This window comes from Macaca mulatta, chromosome 1 (genome assembly GCF_049350105.2).
Source record: "Macaca mulatta isolate MMU2019108-1 chromosome 1, T2T-MMU8v2.0, whole genome shotgun sequence".
NCBI lineage: Eukaryota > Metazoa > Chordata > Mammalia > Primates > Cercopithecidae > Macaca > Macaca mulatta.
In genome coordinates, this window is record NC_133406.1 from 219,341,986 (window position 1) to 219,365,513 (window position 23,528).

General features: G+C 54.9%; 1 protein-coding gene across 50 annotated transcripts in view; it reads left to right on the forward strand.

Annotated features, from left to right (window-relative positions):
* The window catches only part of RAP1GAP (RAP1 GTPase activating protein), a 74,164-nt gene that overhangs the window by 3,022 nt on the left and 47,614 nt on the right, over window positions 1–23,528 (forward strand). For 32 of the 50 annotated variants that reach the window (XM_077970814.1, XM_077970819.1, XM_028838395.2 and 29 more), the window contains one exon: window positions 16,935–16,970. The exons of 4 other annotated variants lie outside the window; for them this stretch is intronic. Coding sequence is in view for 10 of the 46 variants with exons in the window: in XM_077970997.1 (XP_077827123.1) it covers window positions 16,968–16,970 (3 nt within the window). In the remaining 36 variants the exon portion in view is untranslated. Of the gene's footprint in view, window positions 1–7,060; window positions 7,394–14,877; window positions 15,612–16,934; window positions 16,971–23,528 lie in introns of those variants that run through there. 14 more of the 50 variants (XM_077971017.1, XM_077970891.1, XM_077970911.1 and 11 more) reach the window with 3 other exon arrangements.

Below are 23,528 nucleotides of genomic sequence, written 5' to 3' on the forward strand. Positions count from 1 at the left end.
CCAGCTGGTGTGAAGGGAAGGGAGTCCTCAGCACTCTCTGCTCACCTCCTTGCATGGCAGGACCTCTGCCAGGCTGGCCCTGGCACCCTGTGCCTCTGAGAGACTGGGGCTGTGGAGAGGTGCTTCTGTGGGCTTAGGTGAGGCCTTAGGTGAGGGCAGGCATGCTAGATGGGGAGCAGTGAGTGGCTCCCAGCTCCAGCACGCTCCCTCAGCACTCAACGCCAAGCCTGCCACAGTGCTGATTCCCTGTCCAATCCTGGCCCTGCCTCTTGCTGGCTGTGTGGCCCGGACGAGTCATTTTCGCTCTCTGGGCCCAGCTCCAGCTCTGGGAGGCAACTCAGCCTGGCTGGGGGATGGGGAAAGTCAGAGGTGTGAGGTGGCAGCCCTGTGCCAATGAGGAAAGGAAGTTTAGCTCTGGTGGCAGTGTGGGCACATGGGGCCCCAGGCTGAGGACTGTCTGCAGAGTGCAGCCTCTGGATCCACACTAGGGCCAAGCAGGGGTGGCCAGTCTCGGGGCTTCCTGGGGTGGCCACCTGGGGTCAGCCTAGGAGGAGGGGACACAGGGGTAGGGGGCTGCAGCTGTCGCTCACCTTTGTGGACATTTTATGCCTCAAAATGTGCTCTGTATTTAGGGCTAAAGACCGGCACTGGCAGGCAGGTGGTGACTCAGAGAGGAAGAAGGAAAAAGAGGCAGAGGGGTGCTGGTGGGGAGGCACCCCAAAACAGAAAGGTCCCACTGGGATTCCAGCCTTTCCTACTGGAAGAAAGGAACGTGACACTCCTGCTTTGCACCAGCACAGTGAGAGCTGCCTCGTGTGCCTACCCACTAAGCATTTAATGAGCATGTAGTAGATTTTGGGAACCGTGACAGGCACTGGGACACAGAGATGAGCTGGGTCCTGCGGTCCCTGCCACAGCCAGGTGCCTTGTCTCAGATGAGGAGGTGAGGCTCAAAGACAGAAAGTGACTTGCCCACTCTACTGGTTAATACCTCTGCCAACCGAGGCCACCCTCCCTCAGGCCCCCATTTGGAGGAAGCAGACCCAAGTTCGAATTCTGGCATTGCCACTGAGCAGCCATACAACTTTTGGTGAGTTCCTCTCTCCCTCTGAGTCTGTTTCTTGATCTAGGAAGTGGGGATCATAGCGCCTGCCTGATGGGTGTGTTTCAAGGGATAAGAAGGTGAATGCGAGCAAACACTGAGGGCAGTGCCAAGCTTATCCTAGGCATTCTGCTGGGTCTAAAAAGGGCATAGATTGGGAGTCCTCAGGATGCCAAGTCCAGTCTCTGCTGTGTGACTTTGGACGAGTCACCTGCCTTCTCTGTGCCTCATTTCTTTCTCCCTAGAACAGGGATGACGAGCTTTTATTTGCCTGCCTCCCTGGGGATGTTGTTTGTGGGGCCAGACATACTGGCTGGGAGCTGCTTTGAAAAATATAAAGCCGCACTCAGAAAAACACACAGAGACACACTGAAGGAAAGGCAAACACCAGAAAAATCTGGAGAAAAATCTTTTCTAAAAACATCAAATATTTCTCCACAGCCAGAAAAAAATAAGCCTTTTCTTCAGTGTTTTGAGGGTAGTAAGAATTTTTTTTTATTCCCTTGGAAAACTACCTTGGAAACTTCACATTTCCAAGGTAGTTGGTATGGCTATCACCAGGTGAACTGGGTAAGTTTCCTCCTTGAGGAGTCCTTGCCTGGCACATATTAGCTGTTCAGTAAATGATAATGTTAGTGGTAGAATTACGAGTTGCACAGCAAGAGCAGGAGTGGAGGCGCTCCTGGAGGCGAGACCAGCTACAGCGTGGGCAAGGGCGGGAGGTGGCAATGTGGACACTGGGTTGGATTCATGGAAGGCATATGTAGGGACAAATCAGGGTCAGTCTATTAAGGGCCTCGAATGGCAGGCTAAGGAGTTTGCATTTCCCCAAAATCAATGCGGGATACACGGGAGGGGCGGGCTGAGCCCACTAGCCTGGAATGAGGAACCACCTGGCACAGTTCTCTGCCCTGCCACTGCTGTGTAAGGATTGCCCCCTCGCCTGTTTCCCTGGACCTCCTTTTCTCCCAGTGTGCAAAGGAGAGGATTCCAGCCTCTTCCATCCCAGGGGCAGGCAAGAGGATCAAGGCACCAAGCCACCCAAGAACTAGGTTGCCATGAAAGCCGGGGAGCCAGGAGCTGTCATTGGTTCAGGAAGTCAGGAACCTTGTGTTCCCCTGCTGGCCCCACCCCACTAGCTGGGTGAGCTCAGGCAAGCCGCCGAGCCTCTTTGAGCTTCCCTTTCCATCTGTGGAATGGGAGGATGTGGTTTCTCTCTTTGCAATACAGCTCCCATGAATTGAAGCTGGTTGACTGTGTTGTGTGAGCCTCAAGTGTGTGTCTCTGGGGGACTTGCAATATTTCTTGAAACTACAGTACCTGTTCCTCAGGCTCCCCTGAGAATGTGGATCTGCTGGCAAGGCTGGGGTTGGGGGGCAGTGGGTGAGGATCAGACGCCTGAGCACCTCAGAGGCTGTGACCTTTTCAAGGCCACAGGAGCCATGTGTCTGCCGCAGCCAGGCTGTGGGGGCAGCAGAGGGAAGGTGGAGGTGGGGCAGATGGGTCCAACCCTCTGCTTGGCTCCTGAACTCCGGGCCCCAGTTCTGCGAGGGAAAGCCATCTCAGTACCCCGCTCAGAGGACAGCCCTCTCCAAGGCCCCACTCCTTGATTTAGGGCTCGAGGGGTAGGGTGGAGGTGGCTGATGGAGGGTGACCTTCGGAACTTCTTCCTGCCTGCAGGTTTGGTGCCAGAATTTCCAGGGCAGTCCTGATTCTTCTCGCTCAAAAGTTGGCAGTGTCAGGGACCCTCGAGAGGCTGCCAGGACAAGGCCTGAGCTGATGTCACCATCACCAGCCTCTTGCGTCTTACCCTATCTTGGAGGTCCAGAGAGAGGTCATCCACCCCCTGGCAGACTGCTGTAGGCACTGTGCCCACCCAGGCAGCAGGCTCAGGACACCATGGGGCTGAAGGCTCTAGCCTTGCCTCATTCACCACTTGCCTTTCACTTGAGGTGTGGGAGCTCTGCCAGGGATAGACAGTTGCCCGTATAGCCCCTCTCCCAGGGCTCCCGGCCTCTAGAAACAGGACTGGGCAGAGCCGCTGGGACAAAGACCTCACTTGTCCCAGTCCCCAAAGCCCACAGCCCTCCCTGGCTGGAGAGGTGTGGGCTCTGTAGTCCTCCGATGGGCAGAGAAGCCTGGGACCTGCCCAAACTCTACAACGCTGGGCCCACCCATGGCAGTCAGGGTGGGAACTGGGCAGGTAGCTCAGGAATTCTAGGAAGATGCTGGTTGCGGGGAGGCAGGATGGGGCCTGAGCAATTGGATGCAGGTGGGGGCATTCATTGAGCACTTGCTGGGCCCTGTGTAAGCACTTTTCATGAATCTATTTCATTTAATCCTCAGAGCAACCCTCAAAGGCTCAGAGAGGTTAAATAGCCTGCCCCAGGTCACCCAGCTGGTGAGTGGCTGGGCCTGAGATTTGAATTGAGGGTTGTGTGACTCTACTTTTAGCCCTTTCTGTGTATTGCATGCAGAATGAGAAGGGGTTGGGGAGGGCACCACACAGAGTCTGTGCTCTGGGTAATGGGAGCAGTTCTGGGCAGGGGCAGGGGTGAGGCTCAGACTCGGAGGCTCACACCTGCAGGACTTGGCCCTGAAGCTTCCAGCTCCCTCTCCCCATGGCCTATCCCTGGGGCCCAGTGCCCCAGGCTGGCTTGGGGAAAAGGATGAATGGGGATGACTTTTCAGGGGTTCCCTTGGACACACAATCCTGCAGACCCTGACTTCTCCTGGCCCCCTATGTCTGTGTGAATTCCCAACTCAGAACCCCAAGAAATCCCCAGCTTCAGAGCTGGGAAGAAGCCCACAGAGATCAGCTGGTCCAACCCCCTCGTTTGACAGACGGTAATTATCATGATTATGCCTGATGGGAGCAATTCACAAAGGACTTTCACATCTGGGTTGCTGCTGGGTGTGCCGGAGTCCTTGGGGCCAGCAAGACTCATCCACATTTTGTGGGTGAGGAAACTGAGGTTCATAGAGGCAAAGAGATGGACCTAGGGGCACACAGTTGACCTTGGTACAGGTCTCTCCCTTCTGAAACCCGGTGCCTATGTGATGGGGCTCTGGGGCTGCACCCTGCATTGGAGTGGGGCGGGTCCTAAGAGGTCTGTATGGGGCCACGGCAGTTATCAGATGAGGCTCTGAGACTCCCAGTGATGCCTGCCTACCTCCCTGTCATGGGAACACCACCCCCTTCAGTGGCGTGGTCTGAAGAGACAGACTGGTGGGCAGAGCTGTTTCCAAGAGACTTCTCTGCCCACCATGCAAATAGGGGCTATGCTGCCACAGAAAATCAGATTGAGAAGGGCCCTTGGAGGGGCCTTATTATTTAGAGAAGGAAACTGGGGAGCTGCCCACAGTCACACTGTGAGCCAGTGGTGGCACTGGGCTTAGAACTCAGCTTTCCTGGCTCAGCTCATAACTGTCCTTGCATGTGTCCAGTAGCAGTACTAAAGACAGTCCCCATTTATTGTGTGCCTACTATGTGCCAGGGGTGAGCTCTTTACACTGAATTCTAAGAACAATCCTATGTGGTAAGTACTTTTATTATCATTACCATCCCCTTTTACAGATGAAGAAACTGAGGCTTTGAGAGGTTATGAAAATGGCCCAAAGTCACAAGCCAGGAAGTGGCAGAGCAGGAATTTAAGCACGGGTCCATGTGATTCCAAACCCATACTGATGCCAGGTCTTGTATATATTATGATAGGACTAAAGTTGACTTTCTGTTTCTTTTTGTTCATAGTCAATGTAGGACATCATTCATTCATTGAACATTTATGGAGTCCTCACTAAAACAAGAAGACTATAGGGCTGATCAGGGTTGAGGCTCAGAGATTACGTCATGAGGCAGGGGGTCTCAGACACTGCTAGGCTCTCTGCCTCCACCAAGGATGGCTGCCTCTCCCTCCTTTTTTTTGGAGAGTCTTGCTTTGTTGCCCAGACCGGAGCACAGTGGTGCAATCTCAGCTCACTGCAACCTCGGCCTCTTGGGTTCAAGTGATTCTCATGCCTCAGCCTCCTGAGTAGCCAGGACTACAGGCATGCACCACTATGCCCAGGTAATTTTTGTATTTTTAGTAGAGATGGGGTTTCGCCATATTGGCCAGGCTGTTCTCGAACTCCTGACCTCAGGCGATCCACCTGCCTCGGTCTCTCAAAATGCTGGGATTATTACAAACATGAGGCACCGTGCCCCAGCCATCTCCCTCCTCCTTCTGTCCCCACCCCAGCCTGACTACATTTGCAGCATCTTCCTCTGATCCTCTTGCCCACCTGTTTTACCCTTGAGGTAAATGAGGGCATGACTCAGCTAGGGCTCCTGGGCTTTGTATATCCCAAAGAAGACCCTACTGGCAACGGTGTTAACAGCCACCACCGTGCAAGCCGCTTGTGAGCACAAGGCACTATGCGAAGGTGTCTGTGTACATCACCTTGTTTAACACACCATCACCTGTGAGCTAAGAGCTAGTATCATCTCCATTCTCCAGATTGGAAACTAAGGCTGACAGTCACAGCTCAAGACTGAGTTGGGGCTGGGTGCAGTGGCTCTTGCCTGTAATCCTGGCACTTTGGGAGGCTGAGGCAGGAGGATCACTTGAGGTTGGGAGCTCGAGACCAGCCTGGCCAGCATGGAGAAACCCCATCTCTACTAAAAATACAAAAATCAACCAGGCATGGTGGTGGGCGCCTGCAGCCCAGGCTACACAGGAGGCTGAGGCAAGAGAATCGCTTGAACCCTGGAGGCTTGCAGTGAGCCAAGATTGTAACATTGCACTCCAGCCTGGGCGACAGAGCGAGACTCTGTCTCACCAAAAAAAAAAAAAAAGGCTGAGGAACCACTTTGTCCAGCTCTCGAGCCTATGCCCTTCCTCACTGGCTCACTCTGCCCTGCTCGGTGTCTGGGCTGTGTAGTGATGCATTTAGAGCCCTGGTTCCTGGAAAGAAGGGCTTCAGCCAAGCAACAGGTTTATTAAGCACCTACTGTGTGTCTTGGGGAGGCGCTTTGTGAGGCTAAAGCTTGTGAGGATGGGGAGATTGGGTTCCTCTGTGAGAGATCTCGAGGCTGCATGCCCCCCATCCTACCCCAGAAGGCATTCAAGCCCCTGAGGATGCCAGGACAGAGCAGCCAGGGCAGGGCAGCGAGTGCTGTGGGAAGGACTTTCTTCCTGGCAGGAGCGTCCCTCACAGTGACTCAGAGCAGTGTGAAGACCTCAGAGAGGTTTTGTAGCCATATCTGCATCCACTGATCCTTAGGCAAGTCATTAGGTCCCTGGGACCCTGGCTTTCTGATCTGTGAAATGGGGAAGATGATTGTACCTAATTTACAGGGTGGATTTAAGGACTGGATGAAAGCGCTTGGCACAGGGCCTCGGGAACTAAAAGGGGCTGTGCCATTGAGCCGCAGTGCACGGGTGATAGGGACTGAGGTCCCGAGGAGCTCGGAAGAGCTGGATCTGCTCTGTTTGCACACCTCAATTTCCCCCGTTAGCCATGGTAGACATGTAACTCTTGCATGATCGGCCTCACGGGGCTGTTGTCAGGATCACAGAGATCCCAGAACGCGTAGGTGCGGCCCCGTGATCTGCGCACCGAGAGAACGGGTCCCGCGGGAGGGGGCGGTGGGCGGGTGCAGGTGCGCCCTTGTGAGCTGGGAGACGTGCGGCGCCTGGCGCCGGGAGAGGGCGAGGACGGGCGCTGGAGCCGCCTCCGTGTAAGGGAGGGGTGAGGAAGTGTCGGGGGCGGCGAGCGCGCGGTTGGCGACTCTGGGCGCTGTCCGGGCGGCTCCGGGTCCCCACCATTCTCGGAAAGGCACTCGGGGCGCTGTCCCTGGTCCTGGAGCCCGGCCGGCCCTCGCCTGCAGTTCTCGTGAAGGCCAGTTGGTGGCGCCCGAGACCGCGGCGGACTCCCGGACCCATTAGAGAACACGTTTTAAAAAGCGTTTTTCGGCAGGGGGAGGTGGCTCACGCCTGTAATACCAACACTTCGGAAAGCAGAGGCGGGCGCATCACCTGAGGTCGGGAATTCGAGACCAGCCTGACCAACATGGAGAAACCCCGACTCTACTGAAAATACAAAAATTAGCTGGGCCCGATGGTGCATGCCTGTAATCCCAGCTACTCGGGAGACTGAGGCAGGAGAATCGCTTGAACCCAGGAGGCGAAGGTTCCGGTGAGCCGAGATCGCGCCATTGCACTCCAACCTGGGCGACAAGAGTGAAACTCCGTCTCCAAAGACAAAAAAAAAAAAAAGGCCTTCTTCATTTTCCTGTTATGATATTCCTAGGTAATAAGCCTGCCTAGACACCTGACTTCAAAAACCAACTATATACTGGCATAAGAGATGAAAAAGGCCCTCCACCTCCCTACGTGAATGCTGTGGCATGACCACACCACAAGAGCTAATGAAGTAACCAGCCTTGAGCACCTATTTATTAAAAATATACCCTTAGGTTTTTTAAAAAATAAAATTATTTTAATAGAGATGGAGTCTTGCTTTTTTACTCAGGCTGGTCTCGAACTCCTGGGCTCAAGCAGTACTCTCACCTCAGCCTCCCAAGGTGCTGGGATTACAGGTGTGAGCCACCTCGCCCAGCCTACCCTTAGATTTTTTTTTTTTTTTTTGGGTACAGAGTCTCACTCTGTTGCCCAGGCTGGTATGATCTCAGCTCACTGCAACCTCCGCCCCCTGGGTTCACGCAATTCTATCTCAACCTCCTGAGTAGCTGGGACTACATGCGCATGCCACCACGCCTGGCTAATTTTTGTATTTTTAGTAGAGACAGGGTTTCACCATATTGGTCAGGCTGGTCTCAAACTCCTGGCCTCAGGTGATCCATCCGCCTCAGCCTCCCAAAGTGCTGGGATTACAGATGTGAGCCACTGAGCCTGGCCTACCCTTAGATTTAAGAGCAGAAAGTCATGTTGCTGTACCTGACCTCTAGTTCAGAATGACTTCAGTAGTTGCACCTTTGAAAAATGTTTTATGGATTAAAGCCACACCAAAAAATACTCATTTGTAAACCAGAGTTAGGTTCTAGGATGGGTTACCTGGGCTTTTTACCCACCTGAATATCTAGGAGAATAGCTGATGAACAACAAATCTGAAGTGGAATTCTGGCTAGCGTAGCTTTCCTGTCCCCCACCCACTGAATGACAGCGGCGACTCCATCATTTCTGAGGACTGAAACCACCCTGGTGCCCTCTGAGGGGCAGAGCCACCCTTGTTGAGAGCCCCTGCCTCAGTGAGGGACTCGTTGGGGTGGAGAGGGGTTCTCAGAGTCCCAGACTGGTTGGCCTCCTGGGAGGGTGGCATCATAAGGAACTGTTGGGAAACCCTCTCCCCACATTATAGATGAACCAGCAAAGGCCAGAAGTGAGAAGGCACTTGTGATGAGAAACGATGGGTTGCCAGCAGAGCTGCGGCCACAGGCAGGTCTCCCCATGTCAGGGCTCTGCCAGCCCAGCTTCCTGAGGGCAGCTCTGGGCCTCAAGCAGTCTCCCAGCTTTGTCCAACTGCCCCTGAAAATGGGCTGGGAGGGCCACCCCCTTAGCAGTGGAGGTAGGAGAGGAGGGCCGGCTGGCTAGACACCAGCCTGTAATGCATAAGAGGAGTCTTGGCCTCCACTCTATAATCCTTGGAGATGCAGCAGTTGCACCCTTCTCTGACCCCCAAAGAGCCATTCTGTCTCCTACCTTTATTTCTTCCCAGTAGTTAGCTGGATGCTCCATGCGTGTATGTGAGGTGTGTACACATCTGTCTGTGTATGTTGTATGAACAGAACGTGATTTGAGTAAGGGTGTGTGGGCCTGAGATTCCTGTGCCTGTATCTGCTGTCGTTGGTGTGTGTTTACATGCATGTACAAACCCAGCCGGAGTCAGCAGGTGCGTGTGCACTGATTGGGGACATGAGGGTGGGAGCTGGAGTTGACCTTTGCATGTGCATGTGCTTGTGGGTTTGCAGCATAGGTTCATGTAAGCCTGTTCGCATGCATTTGATCTTGACGTGATCTCTACGGGCATGAGTTAGATGTCCCTTTGCATGTGCATGGCACAGTACTAGACCAAGTGCATGTGTGACCTGGGAAAGTTTGTGTGCAAGTGTGCACACAGGTCTACCAGAGACCTTGTCTGTCTTGTTCAGACTCTATCACCAGTGTCTGAACAGTGTCAGCCGCACAGTGGGTGCTCAATACAGTGTCAGCCACACGGTGGGTGCTTGATACACACTTGCTGAATGATTGGGGGAAGGAATGAAAGAATATACACCTGGGTGCTGTCTCCAGAAGGGCTTTGCTTCCCAGGGCCTTTCAAGGCACATGATCTGCATGGAGATGAGAAACATATCCTCAGGGGTAGGGCCTGAGTGGGGTTAGGTATTCTGGTCAGGCCAGATTTTCCTGGTCCGTGACGGGGTCCCTTTAAGTAGGCAGGGGTCTCAGAAACCCATTGAACAGAGCAGGAGTCTCAGAGCCAGGGCAGAGGCTGGTTCAGTGACCTCACTGGCCAGCTGCCTAGGGAAGGGCTGTGAGCCAAGTCACACCCACTTTCCATCCCTTCCCAGGGGCTGGGGAACCCCAAGGAGACTCTTTCCAGAAGCTTCCTGGGATTAGGTGGGTGTGGTTTGGCTAGAAAGGCCATGGGCAAAGTAAGGATAATCTTACTTCCAGAGCTAGCAGACTTCTGTCAAGGCAAATGCATCTTTCCTTTTTTTTTTTTTTTTTTTTTTTTAGATGGAGTCTTGCTCTGTCACCCAGGCTGGAGTGCAGTGGTGTGATCTTGTCTCACTGCAACCTCTGCCTCCCAGGTTCAAGCGATTCTCCTGCCTCAGCCTCCTGAGTAGCTGGGTGCCACCATGCCCAGTTGATTTTTGTATTTTTAGTAGAGATGGGGTTTCACCATGTTGGTTAGGCTGGTCTCAAACTCCTGACCTTGTGACCCGCCCTCCTCAGCCTCCAAAAATGCTGGGATTAAAGGTGTGAGCCACTGCACGCAGCCCATTATTAGGTCTTTTTTTTTTTTTTTTTTTTTTTTTTGAGACGGAGTCTGGCTCTGTCGCCTGGGCTGGAGTGCAGTGGCCGGATCTCAGCTCACTGCAAGCTCCAACCCCCGGGTTTACGCCATTCTCCTGCCTCAGCCTCCCGAGTAGCTGGGACTACAGGCGCCCGCCGCCTCGCCCGGCTAGTTTTTTGTATTTTTTAGTAGAGACGGGGTTTCACCGTGTTCACCAGGATGGTCTCGATCTCCTGACCTAGTGATCCGCCCGTCTCGGCCTCCCAAAGTGCTGGGATTACAGGCTTGAGCCACCGCGCCCGGCCATCCATTATTAGGTCTTTAACCCAGCAAAGTGAGAGTAGGGCTTTAACAGATGAGCAAACTGAGGCCCAGAGAGGAAAACTGATTAATAATGCAAAGCCACACAGGAGGCTGCCTGGGCCAGGGCAGGAAGCCCAGGACTGCCTCCTCTCCTGCCCAGAAGGCCTGGGGCAGATATCCTCAATGAGTATGATTGGGGGAGGGGAGGAGGCTATTGGGGGTCCTGGCAAGAGCTGGCTCCACCAGCCCCACCTAGAGCCCAGACCTGAGATCTTCCCGGGGTTTGCTCCTCCCTCTCCCCTTGCATTTCCCTGGCAAGGGGGAGCTGGAGGTAGGTGGGTGGAATACCCAGAGTTCAGTGAGAGGTGAACTTGGAAAGGCAGCTCTGCAACCCTCCACCTTGTGCTCTTCTCTCTTCCTCTACAGTCTGGCAGCTGTTTGAACAACTTGGGTACAAAACTAGGAGGCCCACAGGGGAGGCTTCCTCTCAGAAGGAGGGCTTGGACCCTGGAAAGCAGCCTGGCACTGTTTTCTAGGTATGAGGCTGGAGGCCAAGGAGGAAGAGGGCTAAACCTCCTTCAAAGATGTCAGTGACTTCCCAGTGCCAGGCAGCAGGCACCCCGTCTGTGCTGACTGTGGAGCAGTGATGTCCCCGTCACAGTGGGCCAGTGAGACCAGTGTCATAGGATGTTACTAATGTGTTTGACGTCACACAGCTAGGAAGCATCAGAGCCTGGTCCAACCCTGGTCCCTGTCACACTGCCTCTGTGTGGGTGTGTCAGTCCTGGAGGCTGTTCCACATGCCCACACACAGAACTCTCCCAGTCTGTCCCATAGCTGCATGGCACTGCATGGCATACATGGACCATAATTTATCACATTTCCTCTGGGTGGCCATTTAGTTTTAGAATTCTTACGAATAAATCTTTGCTAGCCCTACAAAAATGGCAACTTCATATAGTTTAGCCTAATAAAAATGATGTTGCTACAACAATTTTTTTTCTTTTTTTCTTTTCTTTGAGACAGAGTCTTGCTCTGTCGCCCAGGGTAGAATGCAGTGGTGTGATCTTGGCTCACTGCAACCTCCACCTTCTGGGTTCAAGCGATTCTCCTGCCTCAGCCTCCCTAGTAGCTGGGACTACAGGTGCCCACCACCATGCCCGGCTGATTTTTGTATTTTAGTAGAGATGAGGCTTCACCATGTTGGCCAGGCTGGTCTTGAACTCCTGACTTCAAGTGATCCACCCCACTTGGCCTCCCAGAGTGCTGAGATTACAGATGTGAGCCACCGCGCCTGGTCTTTCTTTTTCTTTTTTCTTTTCTTTTTGAGACAGGGTCTTGTTCTGTCACCCAGGCTGGAGTGCAGTGGTGCAGTCAGGGCTCACTGCAGCCTCAACCTCCCAGGCTTGAGCAATCCTCCCACCTGAGCCTCTCAAGTCACTGGGACTACATATGTGCACTGTCACACCTGGCTAATTTTTTGAGTTTTTATAGAGATGAGGTCTCACTGTGTTGCCTAGGCTGGTCTCCAACTCCTGGTCTCAAGTGATCCTCCCTATTCAGCCTCCTAAAGTGCTGGGATTACAGATGTGAGCTACTGAGCTCAGCCAGCAGGTGTTTTATTTAACAAACACATGTTAAGTGACAAATACTCTACTATTCTGAATGCTTTATCATTGGTAACTTATTTAATCCTTGGCAAAACCCTTTGATGTAGGTACTGTTATTTTCATTATCAATCCCATCTTGCCGATGAAGAAACTGAGGCACAGAAAGCTTAAGTAACTTGCCCAAGGTCACACAGGTGACAAGTGGGAGAGTTGAGATTTTAGCCTTCAAGGGTGAGGATATAAGCACATGCCTCAATGTCCCTTGTCCTTGCCATTCATCTCCAGGCTCACATGCTATGATGCAGGGGGTAAATTCTTGGAAGTGGTCTTGTAGGTTAACAGGATGCATTTAAATTCAGCTGTCACCAAGGGACCAGAAGCTGGTCAGGGACTGTCCTGCTGCAACCCTGGCCAAGGGAACGTGACCCCCACTAACCACCCCCACTCCCACCCCCACCCCCATCCCTTGCCAATGAGGCAGCTGCAGCTGGTCAGAGCAGAGAGGCTAGAGCCCACACTGGGCTCTTTGTCTTCGGTGGGAACCCTGCGGCCCCCATGGCTTCTCTCAAGGGCCCACTGTCCCAGTACTAGCAGGGCCTCCCGGGGGCCAGGCCTGACTGGGAAACTTGGCACATTGGCGGCCCCTTGGCCACTCCGCCAACTGGGCATGCAGAACCCACTCAGGGATCATTCCCACTGAAAAGACTGGTGAGGTATAGGTCCATGTCTAAAGGGATGCAGCAGCCCAGATGTGGCTGGAGTCCAGGCCCCAGCCCAAGCACTGTGCACATCCCCATAGCCCAGGCCTAGCTTTTCAGTCCTCTACCCCAACCGCCTCCCACCTCTCTGAGAGCCCCTGCTGCTGCTGCTACTACTTAGGAAGGAGGGAGGCTGTTGCTGCTACTACTTAGAAAGGAGGGAAGGAAGGAGGGAGGGAGGCAGGGAGGAAGGAAGGAAGGAAGGAAGGAAGGAAGGAAGGAAGGAAGGAAGGAAGGGAGGGAGGGAGGGAGGGAGGGAGGAAGGAAGGGAGGGAGGAAGGGAGGAAGGGAGGGAGGGAGGGAGGGAGGGAGGAAGGAAGGGAGGGAGGGAGGGAGGGAGGGAGGGAGGGAGGAAGGGAGGGAGGGAGGGAGGGAGGGAGGGAGGGAGGGAGGGAGGGAGGGAGGGAAGGAAGGAAGTTCCTCCCTGTTCAGGCAGACCTCAGTGCTCCCAGGACCCACTCCTCAGGAGCCTGCCCTGGAGTGCTTCCTCCCCCCAGGAATCTGCAGCGCTGCCCAGAGCAGAAGGGGCCCAGTCCAGGCTCCAGAGCACCTTGCAAGGGGGAGCCAGACCCTTCTCTGAGGACTGAAAACCAAGGGATATAGTTCTAGGAATGAGGAAATAATGTTTGCTCTGCCCAGGCTCTGAACCCTGCAAGTGGCTCTTGAGGGCCCCTGCACCCACCAGAATGTGCAGAGAAGAGGTCCCAGGTGGGAGCTGAGAGGGGTCTGAGGGCAGATCCCCAAGAGAGAAGTAATTGGTGTGAGCGAGGATCTCAATTTCTTTGTGTCTAAAATGGGGAAACCGCAGCGCCACCTACCCTGCCTAGGTGAGACAAACTGTGGAGACGTCATTTCCTAGGGGAGCTGCAGCTCACCAAGTCCAGGCCCGGTCCCAGGTGGAACAGCTCCTGAAAGGCTTCTGCAGAATCCCTGCTGCACTGTCCTTGTGCCCTTGGCCATCCTTCCTCCCTTATCCCCGGCTGCATCTGTGCCCTGCAGTTTGTTTAAACAGAAAATCCCGTAGAAAACCTCGAGACTGTGGGAGCCTGCCTCCTTGGGTGCAGAGCCTGGGGGAAGGATCTCTCCCTCTATGGGGGGAAGAGTGGGTGTTGGGGTGGAGGGCAGTGTGCTCAGGGGTCGGGGCTAGTGGCCCGGTGTCTGCTGACACAGCTCCAGTTGGGTGGGGGAAACGGCTTACTCTGAGGAAGAGCACTGGACTGCGTTCTGGGCGAGCTGGGTGCAGAAGAGGGACTTGGAGTGTTTGTTGAGTGAATGAGTACCTGCTGCAGAACTCAGAGCCCAGTGTCCTCTCAAGGTTGGGACCTGGGCTGCATGACTTTTCAAGAGGGGAGAGGAGGCGGCGTCTCCACTCCTCCCCTTTGCTCCTCCTCCTGACTAGGGCAAAGGGGAAGGGGGCTCCTGGGGGAAGGGGAGACAGGTGGGCAAGGAGGGGTTATTGGAGAGTCTGTTCTTCATTCACTCATTCGTTCGCGGGAAGGGCAGAACGCCTGACCTCGCTGCGGAACTCTTGTACCCGGCATTTATTAAGCATCTACTGTACGCCAGGACCTGGGCCCAGCACTTTACGTGCGTGAACTCATTTCGTCATCCCCAGGTCCTAGGAGGCCGGCGGCAGGAATCCCACTTTAGAGATGAGAAATTCGAGGGACAGGGAGGAGCGGGACATGCCTGCCGTGCAGACCCAGGCATCTGGGAGGGAGCTCCCAGCTCGTGATGATGGGGACGGATCCGCCGAGGAGCCCGGCGGCTCGAGAGGGCGGGAGGAGGGCGTCCCCCTAGCAGAGGGTCTGCGGCCTGGACGGCGGGGGGCGGTGGCGGGGAAGGAGGTTGGGGAGGGGCTGCCCCGGGCCCCGCAATCCCCACCCGGCCGGGCCCGGCTCGGAAAGTCCCGCGCAGCCCCCGCCCGGCCGGCCCAGGGCGGCGCGAACAAGCGGCCCTTTCTGCGCCGGCGGCCCCCGGCAGCTGGACCGCGGCCCGCTCCGGCGCTGACAGACCCCAGCTGGGGCGGGGGCGGGGGCGGGGCGGCCGCGTTGCCAAGGTGACCTGGGCGCGGGAAGGCGGCTCCAGCTTGCGCGGGCCGGGCCGGGCGGCGGCTGCGGCACCATGAGCGGCCGGAAGCGCAGCTTCACCTTCGGGGCCTACGGCGGGTAGGGCGCGGGGCGGGGCGGGGCGCGTACGCGCGTGTGCGCCCGTGGGGGGAGCCCGTGCGGGGTGTGCGCGCGCTCGGGCGGATGGGCCTGAGCTGTGACTGCTATGGGGGCTGAGCGTTAGACCTCAGTGCGCGCATAGCTGTCATGTTGCGGCGCCTGTGTGTGTGTATGTGTGTGTGTGTGTGTTTCTGTGTCTGTGTGTTCCCATTGCGTGTGCATGTGCCTGGGGGGGAGGTGAGTGCAGGGTGGACATTGCCGTGTTTGTGTCTAAGCACATGACAGTGGCGCTTATGTATGTGACTGGGGCTGCGGGGCTTCTGGGCCTGTGTGTGTGCATGTGTGTGTGCATGCATGTGTGCGTGCCTGCTCACGTGTATAGGTATGTGGGAGTAGGGGCAGGCAGGTCAGGGGGAGGCTCTGCTGGACCTCCCACTTTGCCTCTGCAGCTGCTGGGCGCCTCACTGAGGCTCTGGATAAAGGGACTCTAGAAGCCCTTAGCAGGCCCTGCCCACCCTGGGCACCAGGCTGCCCTCCTTGCATCCTGGCTCTCGGGAACCACCTCCTCCCTGTGCCACTGGCTGCCTGGGCTTGGAGGCCTGGAGGAGATCAGAGTGGCAGCAGGTTCATCTTGGGGTCAAGGGGTGCAGAGGTGGGATGGGGATTTATGCCTGTTGCAGAGATTTGGCAAATTGGAGGGAAGATGGATTAGACAGAGTGGGCTCAGAGCCCCTGCTCAGCCAGACAAGCGGCTCCATGACTTTCACCAGGCCCTGCCTCCCAGTGGTCAGAGGGACCCTGGGACTTACCTTGGGGTGTGGAGCGCTGGGGCTTTGTGTGTGGGCATGGTCAGTGCTCTCTGAGCTATGGGGATTGTGTCCAAACTGCCTTCCCCTTGTGGACGCTCAACTTCTGAGGTGACCCCAGCAGAGGGGCGGGGTGGGGTGGGAGGCCAGAGGCTTCCCCTCCATCTGGGGTCTTGCTTGCTGTCAGGTGACAGCTGGGCTACGCCCTGAGTTTCCTAGCCAGCCGACACCGAGGGGCAGCTCACAGGCTGGGTCCTGTTCTATGACCTTGGGCAAGTCCTGGCTTCTCCGACCTCCCTGTCTGCAGAGTTGGCCTTCCCCATCAGCTGTCCCTGGGAGCCCCCAGCCCTGCCCTTCGGAGGACGCCCCTTCACTGGCAGAGTTGGGCTGGGCTCCCTCCTCGTCCCCTTCTTAGCTCTGGGCAGGAGGCGAGTTGTTTGTTGTCCCAACAGCTGCTCAGCCCCTGCCCCCAGCGGCACCGAGGTGCCCTCAGAGTGCAGTAGGAGAATCAGGGCAGGGCGGGAGTGCTACCCAAACATGTGCTTTGGGGCTGGATCTGGGAGGATTTGGGGGAGACAAAGTCTGGGGTGCCCCTGAAGTCTTGGGGAGCAGGGTATGTGTGTTGGGATGAGGGTGGGGGGAAGCTCTTCCTAGATCTCCTCCCAGATTCGCAGACATTTGCTTCCTGGGTAGATACGAGTGAGCAGCTTCAGGATTGAGGCAGGCTGCGGGCCTTGAGGCTGATGTTCTTTCTGCCCACCATAAACCATAGACATCCAGCAAACTGCTCCATCCTGCCTGGAAAGGCTCTAAGCCAGCCCCAGCTGCACACCTACATCCTTGCCATGATCCAAACTGCTGTAGTCACTGTCCTACTCCACCTGTCCCCCTACCCCTGCTAACACCCCACAGCCCTGCCCCCTGCCCCACTGCCCCTAGTCTTGCCTCCTTTCCTGGCTCTTTAACTCCCCTGCCTTCCCATGTCCCTAATCTGACAGTTAAACCTCTGCAAGCCTAAGGGTGATAGTGACTGCATCAGGTATCCTTAGAAACAGGACCTTCCCCAGCCTCGCTGGGAGGGTGGCGCAGTGCAGGTGGATCTGATTTGCTGGGCCAAGCTGGTGAGAAGGGATGTCCCCTCACCTGTGGCCCCTCTTATTGTGTTTCAGGGTGGACAAGTCCTTCACCCCTCGCCGGAGTGTATGGTGAGTACTGGGGACTCTCAGGAGGGCCTGGGTTGCCTTGACTGGTCCCTGCAGGTACCCCCAATCCCTTCCTACCCCTGCGATGATGGCCAGACCTCACCAAGCCTCCAAGCATCCTCTCAGGGCAAGGGGGTGGGCAGACCATCTTACCAGGTCTGTCCCCAGAGTACTGTTTTAGAGAGCCTTGGAGGCAGGCAAAGCAGGTTCACATCTTCACTCTGCCACTGCGTGTGTGACCTTCAGCAATTCCTTAACCTCTCTGAACCTCAGTTTTCTCATCTGTGAAATGGGGATTAAAATACCCGTTAATAGGGTGTAAAGTAAAAAGAACAAAAACAAAAACTAGACCTGACATATTGTAGGCCCTTTTGCTTAAATGCTTCCTTCCTTTTTTTCTTCTCTATTTCTTCCCACCTCAGGTGGCTCCTTGCTGGGCCAGGGTTCCCTTAGCCTTTACTGACCCTGAATCCTCTAGTTACTTCCCGTGACAGCCCTCAGAACTGCCCCCCGCCCCCCATATTTCCTGTGTCTGGGGCTGCCCTCTCTTTGGAGGAGGAGGGAATGAGGCAACCTTGTCTGGAGCTTCCCAACACCAAGAGGCAATGGGTGGAGGTGCAGCCTCACCTCGGGATACACTGTAGCACCCTGATGCCCCAGCAGGTGGGTGCATCTGGCTTCCCTGGCATCAGCATCATGTGGGCCTGGCTGGCTGCTCCTCCTGCTGCTTCACCTCCAGCAGGAGAGCCCCCCAACTGCTCTGGCTCCTGCTTCCTGCCCCTGCTCAGGGCTTCCTGGGGTCCGTGGGTCCTGCAGAACCCCCCAGCTGCTGGGCGACTCCCATCTGGCACCATTGTCCCCACAGAGCCCTCCTGGGAAGCCAGGCCTGGGGTAGGAGGCACACAGGGTGCCTCGGCTAAGCTCCCAGCCTGCCTTTCTATTTCCCTTTGATGCTCTCCATGCAACCTCAGGCCGCTTCCTCTCCCTTTCTGGGCATCGTCTCCTGCTGCTGTGCCTAGTCCATCTGTACCCCTCCTTCTGCAAGATGGTGTCCTATGCTCAGAGCAGGGGCAGACTGAGTGGGGGATACAGGCAGAGGTGAGGAAGGTGCCATCCTTTCCTTCAGGGAGTTCAGTAATAACACCACTGACAACTGCTACTTGTTGGGCACATGCTATCTACTGGGTACTGCACTAGGTGCCCGACATGTGTTATCTCATGTAACTTTGACCATACCTCAGAGTTAGGGACTATTATCTCTAATTACAGGTAAGAACAATGAAGCCCAGAGTGGGGAAATGAGTTGCCCAAGGTCACACAAGCAGTTGGGATTTGAACCTTGATCTTCCAGACCCTGTGCAGAGCCCAGAGCCTCACCTACTCTGTCCCAGGGCCACCAGGCCACTGGGACGGTCTGAACAAAGGATGCGCTTGAGGGAAGACTCAAAGACAGGGGCCACCCAGAAGGCCCACTCTAGGGAGCCCTAAGCCAAGAGTTAGAGTTGACAGCCCAGGACTGATTGTAACTGGCCAGCTGTGTGACTTTGGGCGAGCCCCATCCCCTCTCTGGGCTTCAGTTGACCCATTTATCAAGTAAAGATTGGCCATTCCCCCAGGACACGCCCCATTACCCAAAATGCCTTGCCTGTGCCCTCCTAGCTGGAGCCGCCGTCCAAGGTGCTAACCGTAGGCCCTCCCTTCCCAGCTGCCAAAGGCCATCGCTTACCTCCAGTCCATGCTTGGCATATGGTTAGTGCTCAGTCAGTGGTGGCCATTTTGACCATTAATCATGATCTTCCGGCACTCAAGGCCTGTCTCCACCTCCTTTTCTAGTTTGGGGCTTGCTTCTCCCGTGCCCTGTATTTCTGATCAACGGGAACATGGGCCCAGTCAGCGTCACCTCCCCTTGATGTCCCTCCACTTCCATTTCCACAGGCCTTCGCCACACCTCCAGCCCACCTTTGTCACCATTTGTTGAGTGTTTTCTTTCTTGATCCCCACACCCCTATTCCCTCTTTAGAATGCCTCCTCTGCTGCTATAGAGCACGCATTCGTGAATCTTCCTGGGGTAGGGGGAAGAGCATGGACTTCAGAGTCTGACAGGTGTGGGCTGGAATCTGCCTCTGCCACATTCTAGTTGTGTGACTTTGGCAAGTCATTTTCCCTCTCTGGGCCGCACTTGCTCCTCAACATGTGCTCGTTGAATAGGGCATTTCCGGAAGTTGACTTCAGGTGAGCTGCATGTGTTCATATAACCCGGCAGTGCAGGGCAGGCTCTGAACTCCTTGAAAGCAGAGGTGCTTCAGTCACTTTTTGTTTTTTTGGAGACAGGGTCTCATTCTGTCATCCAGGCTGGAGTGTAGTGGTGCAATCTCTGCTCACTGCAACCTCCACCTCCTGGGTTCAGGTGAATCTCTTGCTTCAGCCTCCTGAGTAGCTGGGACCACAGGTGTGTGCCATCACTCCTGGGTAATTATTTTTGTATTTTTAGACAAGGTCTCACCATGTTGGCCAGTCTGGTCTTGAACTCCTGAGCTCAAGTGATCCTCCCACCTCGGCATCCCACTGTGTTACATTTGAGCTCAACTTAGCCCCACTTTCTCCCATAAAGGCCAGGCTGTACTTTTCTCATGTCTCTGTCCTCCACATGGTCTTGTACAACTACCATGCCCATAAATGCTTAATGCTTGTGGAATTGAATTGAATGTGTTCAGGGAGGGGAATGAGTAAAACCTTGTCAGTAGTCTGGGAAGGCTTCCTGGAGGAGGTGATTTCCCCCCACCCCTTTACAAAACAGGATTAAGAGGTTAGAGCTTGGATTAAGGGAGCAGTGAGTCCTGGTAGAGGCCAGATGTGATCATGGCTAAGTTCCCCTACGGACCCCCAACCCCTCTCAGCAGGTTGTCTGCAGTGGGGGACCTCAGAGTAGGTGTGCAGATGCAAGAGGAAGGAGGCCCAGTGTGAGGGTTGGGAGCCAGTGGAACAGTGGGTGACTCTGATTCTGCAGCCCTAAGGGACCCAGATGTCCTAGAATGGGGGCTGGACATTTAAAGTGTATTCAAATGGATGGTGGGAGGTGGAGCGGTGTCAAGGTAGAGGAATGGCCAAGTGAACTAGCGCAAGGCAGGAGGGTTCTAAAAACACCTCTGGGAAGGGAAGAGTCAACTTTGGCCTTAAAACTAGGAGCCTGGGAGGTGGAGGCAGAACCCAGCAAGGATTAAGAGCTGACAGTGTGCCAGGCATTTTACTCTGGAGGTCTCATTAAATCATGGCATCGCGGCCGGGCGTGGTGGCTCAAGCCTGTAATCCCAGCACTTTGGGAGGCCGAGACGGGTGGATCACGAGGTCAGGAGATCGAGACCATCCTGGCTAACATGGTGAAACCCCATCTCTACTAAAAAATACAAAAAACTAGCCGGGCGAGGTGGCGGGCGCCTGTAGTCCCAGCTACTCGGGAGGCTGAGGCAGGAGAATGGCGTAAACCTGGGAGGCGGAGCTTGCAGTGAGCCGAGATCCGGCCACTGCACTCCAGCCTGGGCGACAGAGCGAGACTCCGTCTCAAAAAAAAAAAAAAAAAAAAATCATGGCATCGCTCCTGCAGTTTGGCCTGTTGTTCCCAGTTTAGAGGCCAAACCAGGGCTGAGAGTGGTGGAGGCTTTGGCTCAAAGTCACAGCTGGTGAGGGCTGGATTTGAATCCAGCTCTTTCTTCTGCTGAGGAAGGGACGTTGGTCAGAGACAGTGAAGCTGCAGAAATGGGGAAGGTCTTGGATATGAGGCAAGGGAAGAGCGGGGAGTGACGTAGCCCTGAGTGCTACCCAAACAGGAGTCACTGCTCAGTCCATGTGTCCTACTGGGAAGGCCCTTCTGGTTGGTGAGATGTTTCCTCTTAACAGAATTGGTACCAGTTGCTCCCATATATGGAGCACTTCCTGTATCCCAGGCCCTGGGCCCAGCACTTCCCTGAATCATTTCATTCCATCCTGACACCAGCCTTACAGAATACTATCCGTCTCTTACTACTGTCCGTCCCCATTTTACAGATGAGGAAACTGAGGCTCAGAGAGAGGAAGTGGTGGCCCAGGGACATGCAGTCAGTGAGGGGCAAACCAAGACTGACAGTGGTGCCACTCTGAGGCCATGCCTTTAGCCCTTGATCTCCTGGATGCTGCTTGTGCTAAGTGGTAGGCTGGGGTGGGTGGCCCTGTCCTCAGGTGGCTCCTTGTGGCGATTACTGAGCCAGAGGCCCTGGGGCCTGTGTGCTGTTGCAGGAAGCACGAGGCTGGCCTCATTAGTGGCTCTGAAATGGCAAGCAGGCACGTCCCGCTGGGCCTCCTCATCTATTATGCATCTGGTGGGCAGGCCCCCGGCGGGCAGCTGGCAGTGCATGGGATGGCGGAGCTAGCAGCTGCTTCCTGAGCCCATGGCCGCCACTGTACCTCTGGGCAGGGATCTCCCAAGGCAAATGCCAAGGCCTCCTGCCTCATCCCCTTGGCCCAGCCAGGGTAAGGGGGTTCTACTGGGGTCAGGGACATGGATGCTGGTCCCCAGCTCATAAGCCTGGCTATCCTAGCAGCCACTTCTCTTTATTTTATTTTTATTTTTATTTTTTGAGACAGGGTCTCACACTGTCACCCAGTCTGGAGTGCAGTGGGGCAATCTCAGCTCACTGCAGCCTCGACCTCCTGGGCTCAAGCGATCCTCCTCCCTCAGCCTCCCAAAGTGCTAGGATTACAGGCATGAGCCACTGTGCCCAGCCACTAACAGCCACTTGTAAGAGAGGCTGAGACTTCAATTGAGCTGGGGGTCATTTGGGACCAGAGTGGGCAGAGGTGGGCTGAAATAGAATCTTCAATGCCCAAGCTCCTGGCTGCACAGAGCATCAGAGCAATAGAGCTGTGGTCATTTGTTCATCATTTATTCATCCAGCCACAGTAACCACTGAACACCTACTATAGGCCAGGCATGGTTTTAGTTACTGCAGATTCAGCAGAAAATGAGACAGGCCTAGCCCCTATCCTCAGAGAGCTTGGTTTGGGCAGTACTTCACCTCTCTGAACCTGGATTTCCTCATCTGTAAAATCGGGAATGGGGGAGGCAGACTATAAGTAAATAGACAAGGAAATAACCTCTGATGGGTACGCTGAATTTCTTTTTCTTTTTTTTTTTGAGACAGAGTCTCGCTCTGTCGCCCAGGCTGGGGTGCAGTGGTGCCATTTTGGCTCACTGCAACCTCCACCTCCCGGGTTCAAGCAATTTTCTGCCTCAGCCTCCTAAGTAGCTGGGATTACAGGTGCCCACCACCACGCCCAGCTAAATTTTTTTTCTTGTATTTTTAGTACAGGTGGAGTTTCACCATCTTAGCCAGGCTGGTCTTGAGCTCCTGACCTTGTCATTCGCCTGCCTTGGCCTCCCAAAGTGCTGGGATTACAGGCGTGAGCCACCGCGCCTGGCTGGGTCCACTGAATTTCAAAGCAAGGCTACATGCTAAAAAGAGCTGGTCCTTGCCAAGAGCTGAGCGTGCACCGGGCTGTGTTTCAGAGCACTTTGCACACGTTCATGGGTTTGATCCTCACAACAACACTGCGAGGCAAGACTGTTAGGAACCCTGGTTTAGGGCTGGGGAAACTGAGGCAAAGAGAGGTTAAGTAACCTGTTCAAGAACCCTTGGTAAAGCCGAGATTAGAGCCGAAGTAGCCAGGCTCCAGTTTGCCTGTCATCCCGTGCTGTATGGCTGGAAAATGAAGGAGTCCTGAAAAGCCTTTCTGAAGAGGGGATGTTTGAACCAAAATCTGAAGGATGAGAGGAGCTGGCCATGGGGGAGCTGGCAGAGTGCCCAGACAGAGGGAGCAGCAGGTGCAAAGACTCTGAGGCAGGGATGAACCTAGTGACAGAGAGACCCTCCCCCCCAGCTCTTCCAGGAAGGATCCCCTATAGCTTCAGGAGACAAGAGAAAATCCCCCCCACATGTGTTGTGGCTCTGGGACTGCCACTGTTTGGCTGTGTGATCTTGAGAAGTGGGTCCCCATCTCACTTGTATACAACCCTGCTATCCCACGTCTATCCTCAGCATTATGAAGAGGGGGCTCTTGCAGCCCTGAGGTCCCTGGTCTGGTTGGCCCTGTGTGCCCCTACCTCCTGGTGGTGCTCAAACTCTGGTCTATTTGTCTGGGATGCATGGGAATATTTTAGTTCTGTTAGGTAGACCTGAGTTCAAATACCCAGCTCAACTTCCACTTACTTGCTGCGTGGCCTTACCCCATCTACTCTGCCTCTCTGAACCTCAGATTGTCCATAACAATGGAAACAGTATTGCTTCGAATGAAATGAGTGCAGAGTGTATGCTCAGGGGGATGTTCTCCCTTCTAACTAAGCATTTGCATTTTGAGAGGAAAGACTCATTCACCCAAAGAGGGGTTCTCTAATGATAGAATTTGAGGCACTGTGGTGGCCACAGGCGGAGTAGATGATTAAGGAGGGGATTTTCTAATAGCCCAGATTCTGGAAAGGCCTTCTGAGTTCAGGTTCTTCCCCAACATTCATTCATTCAGCCAACTAATTCA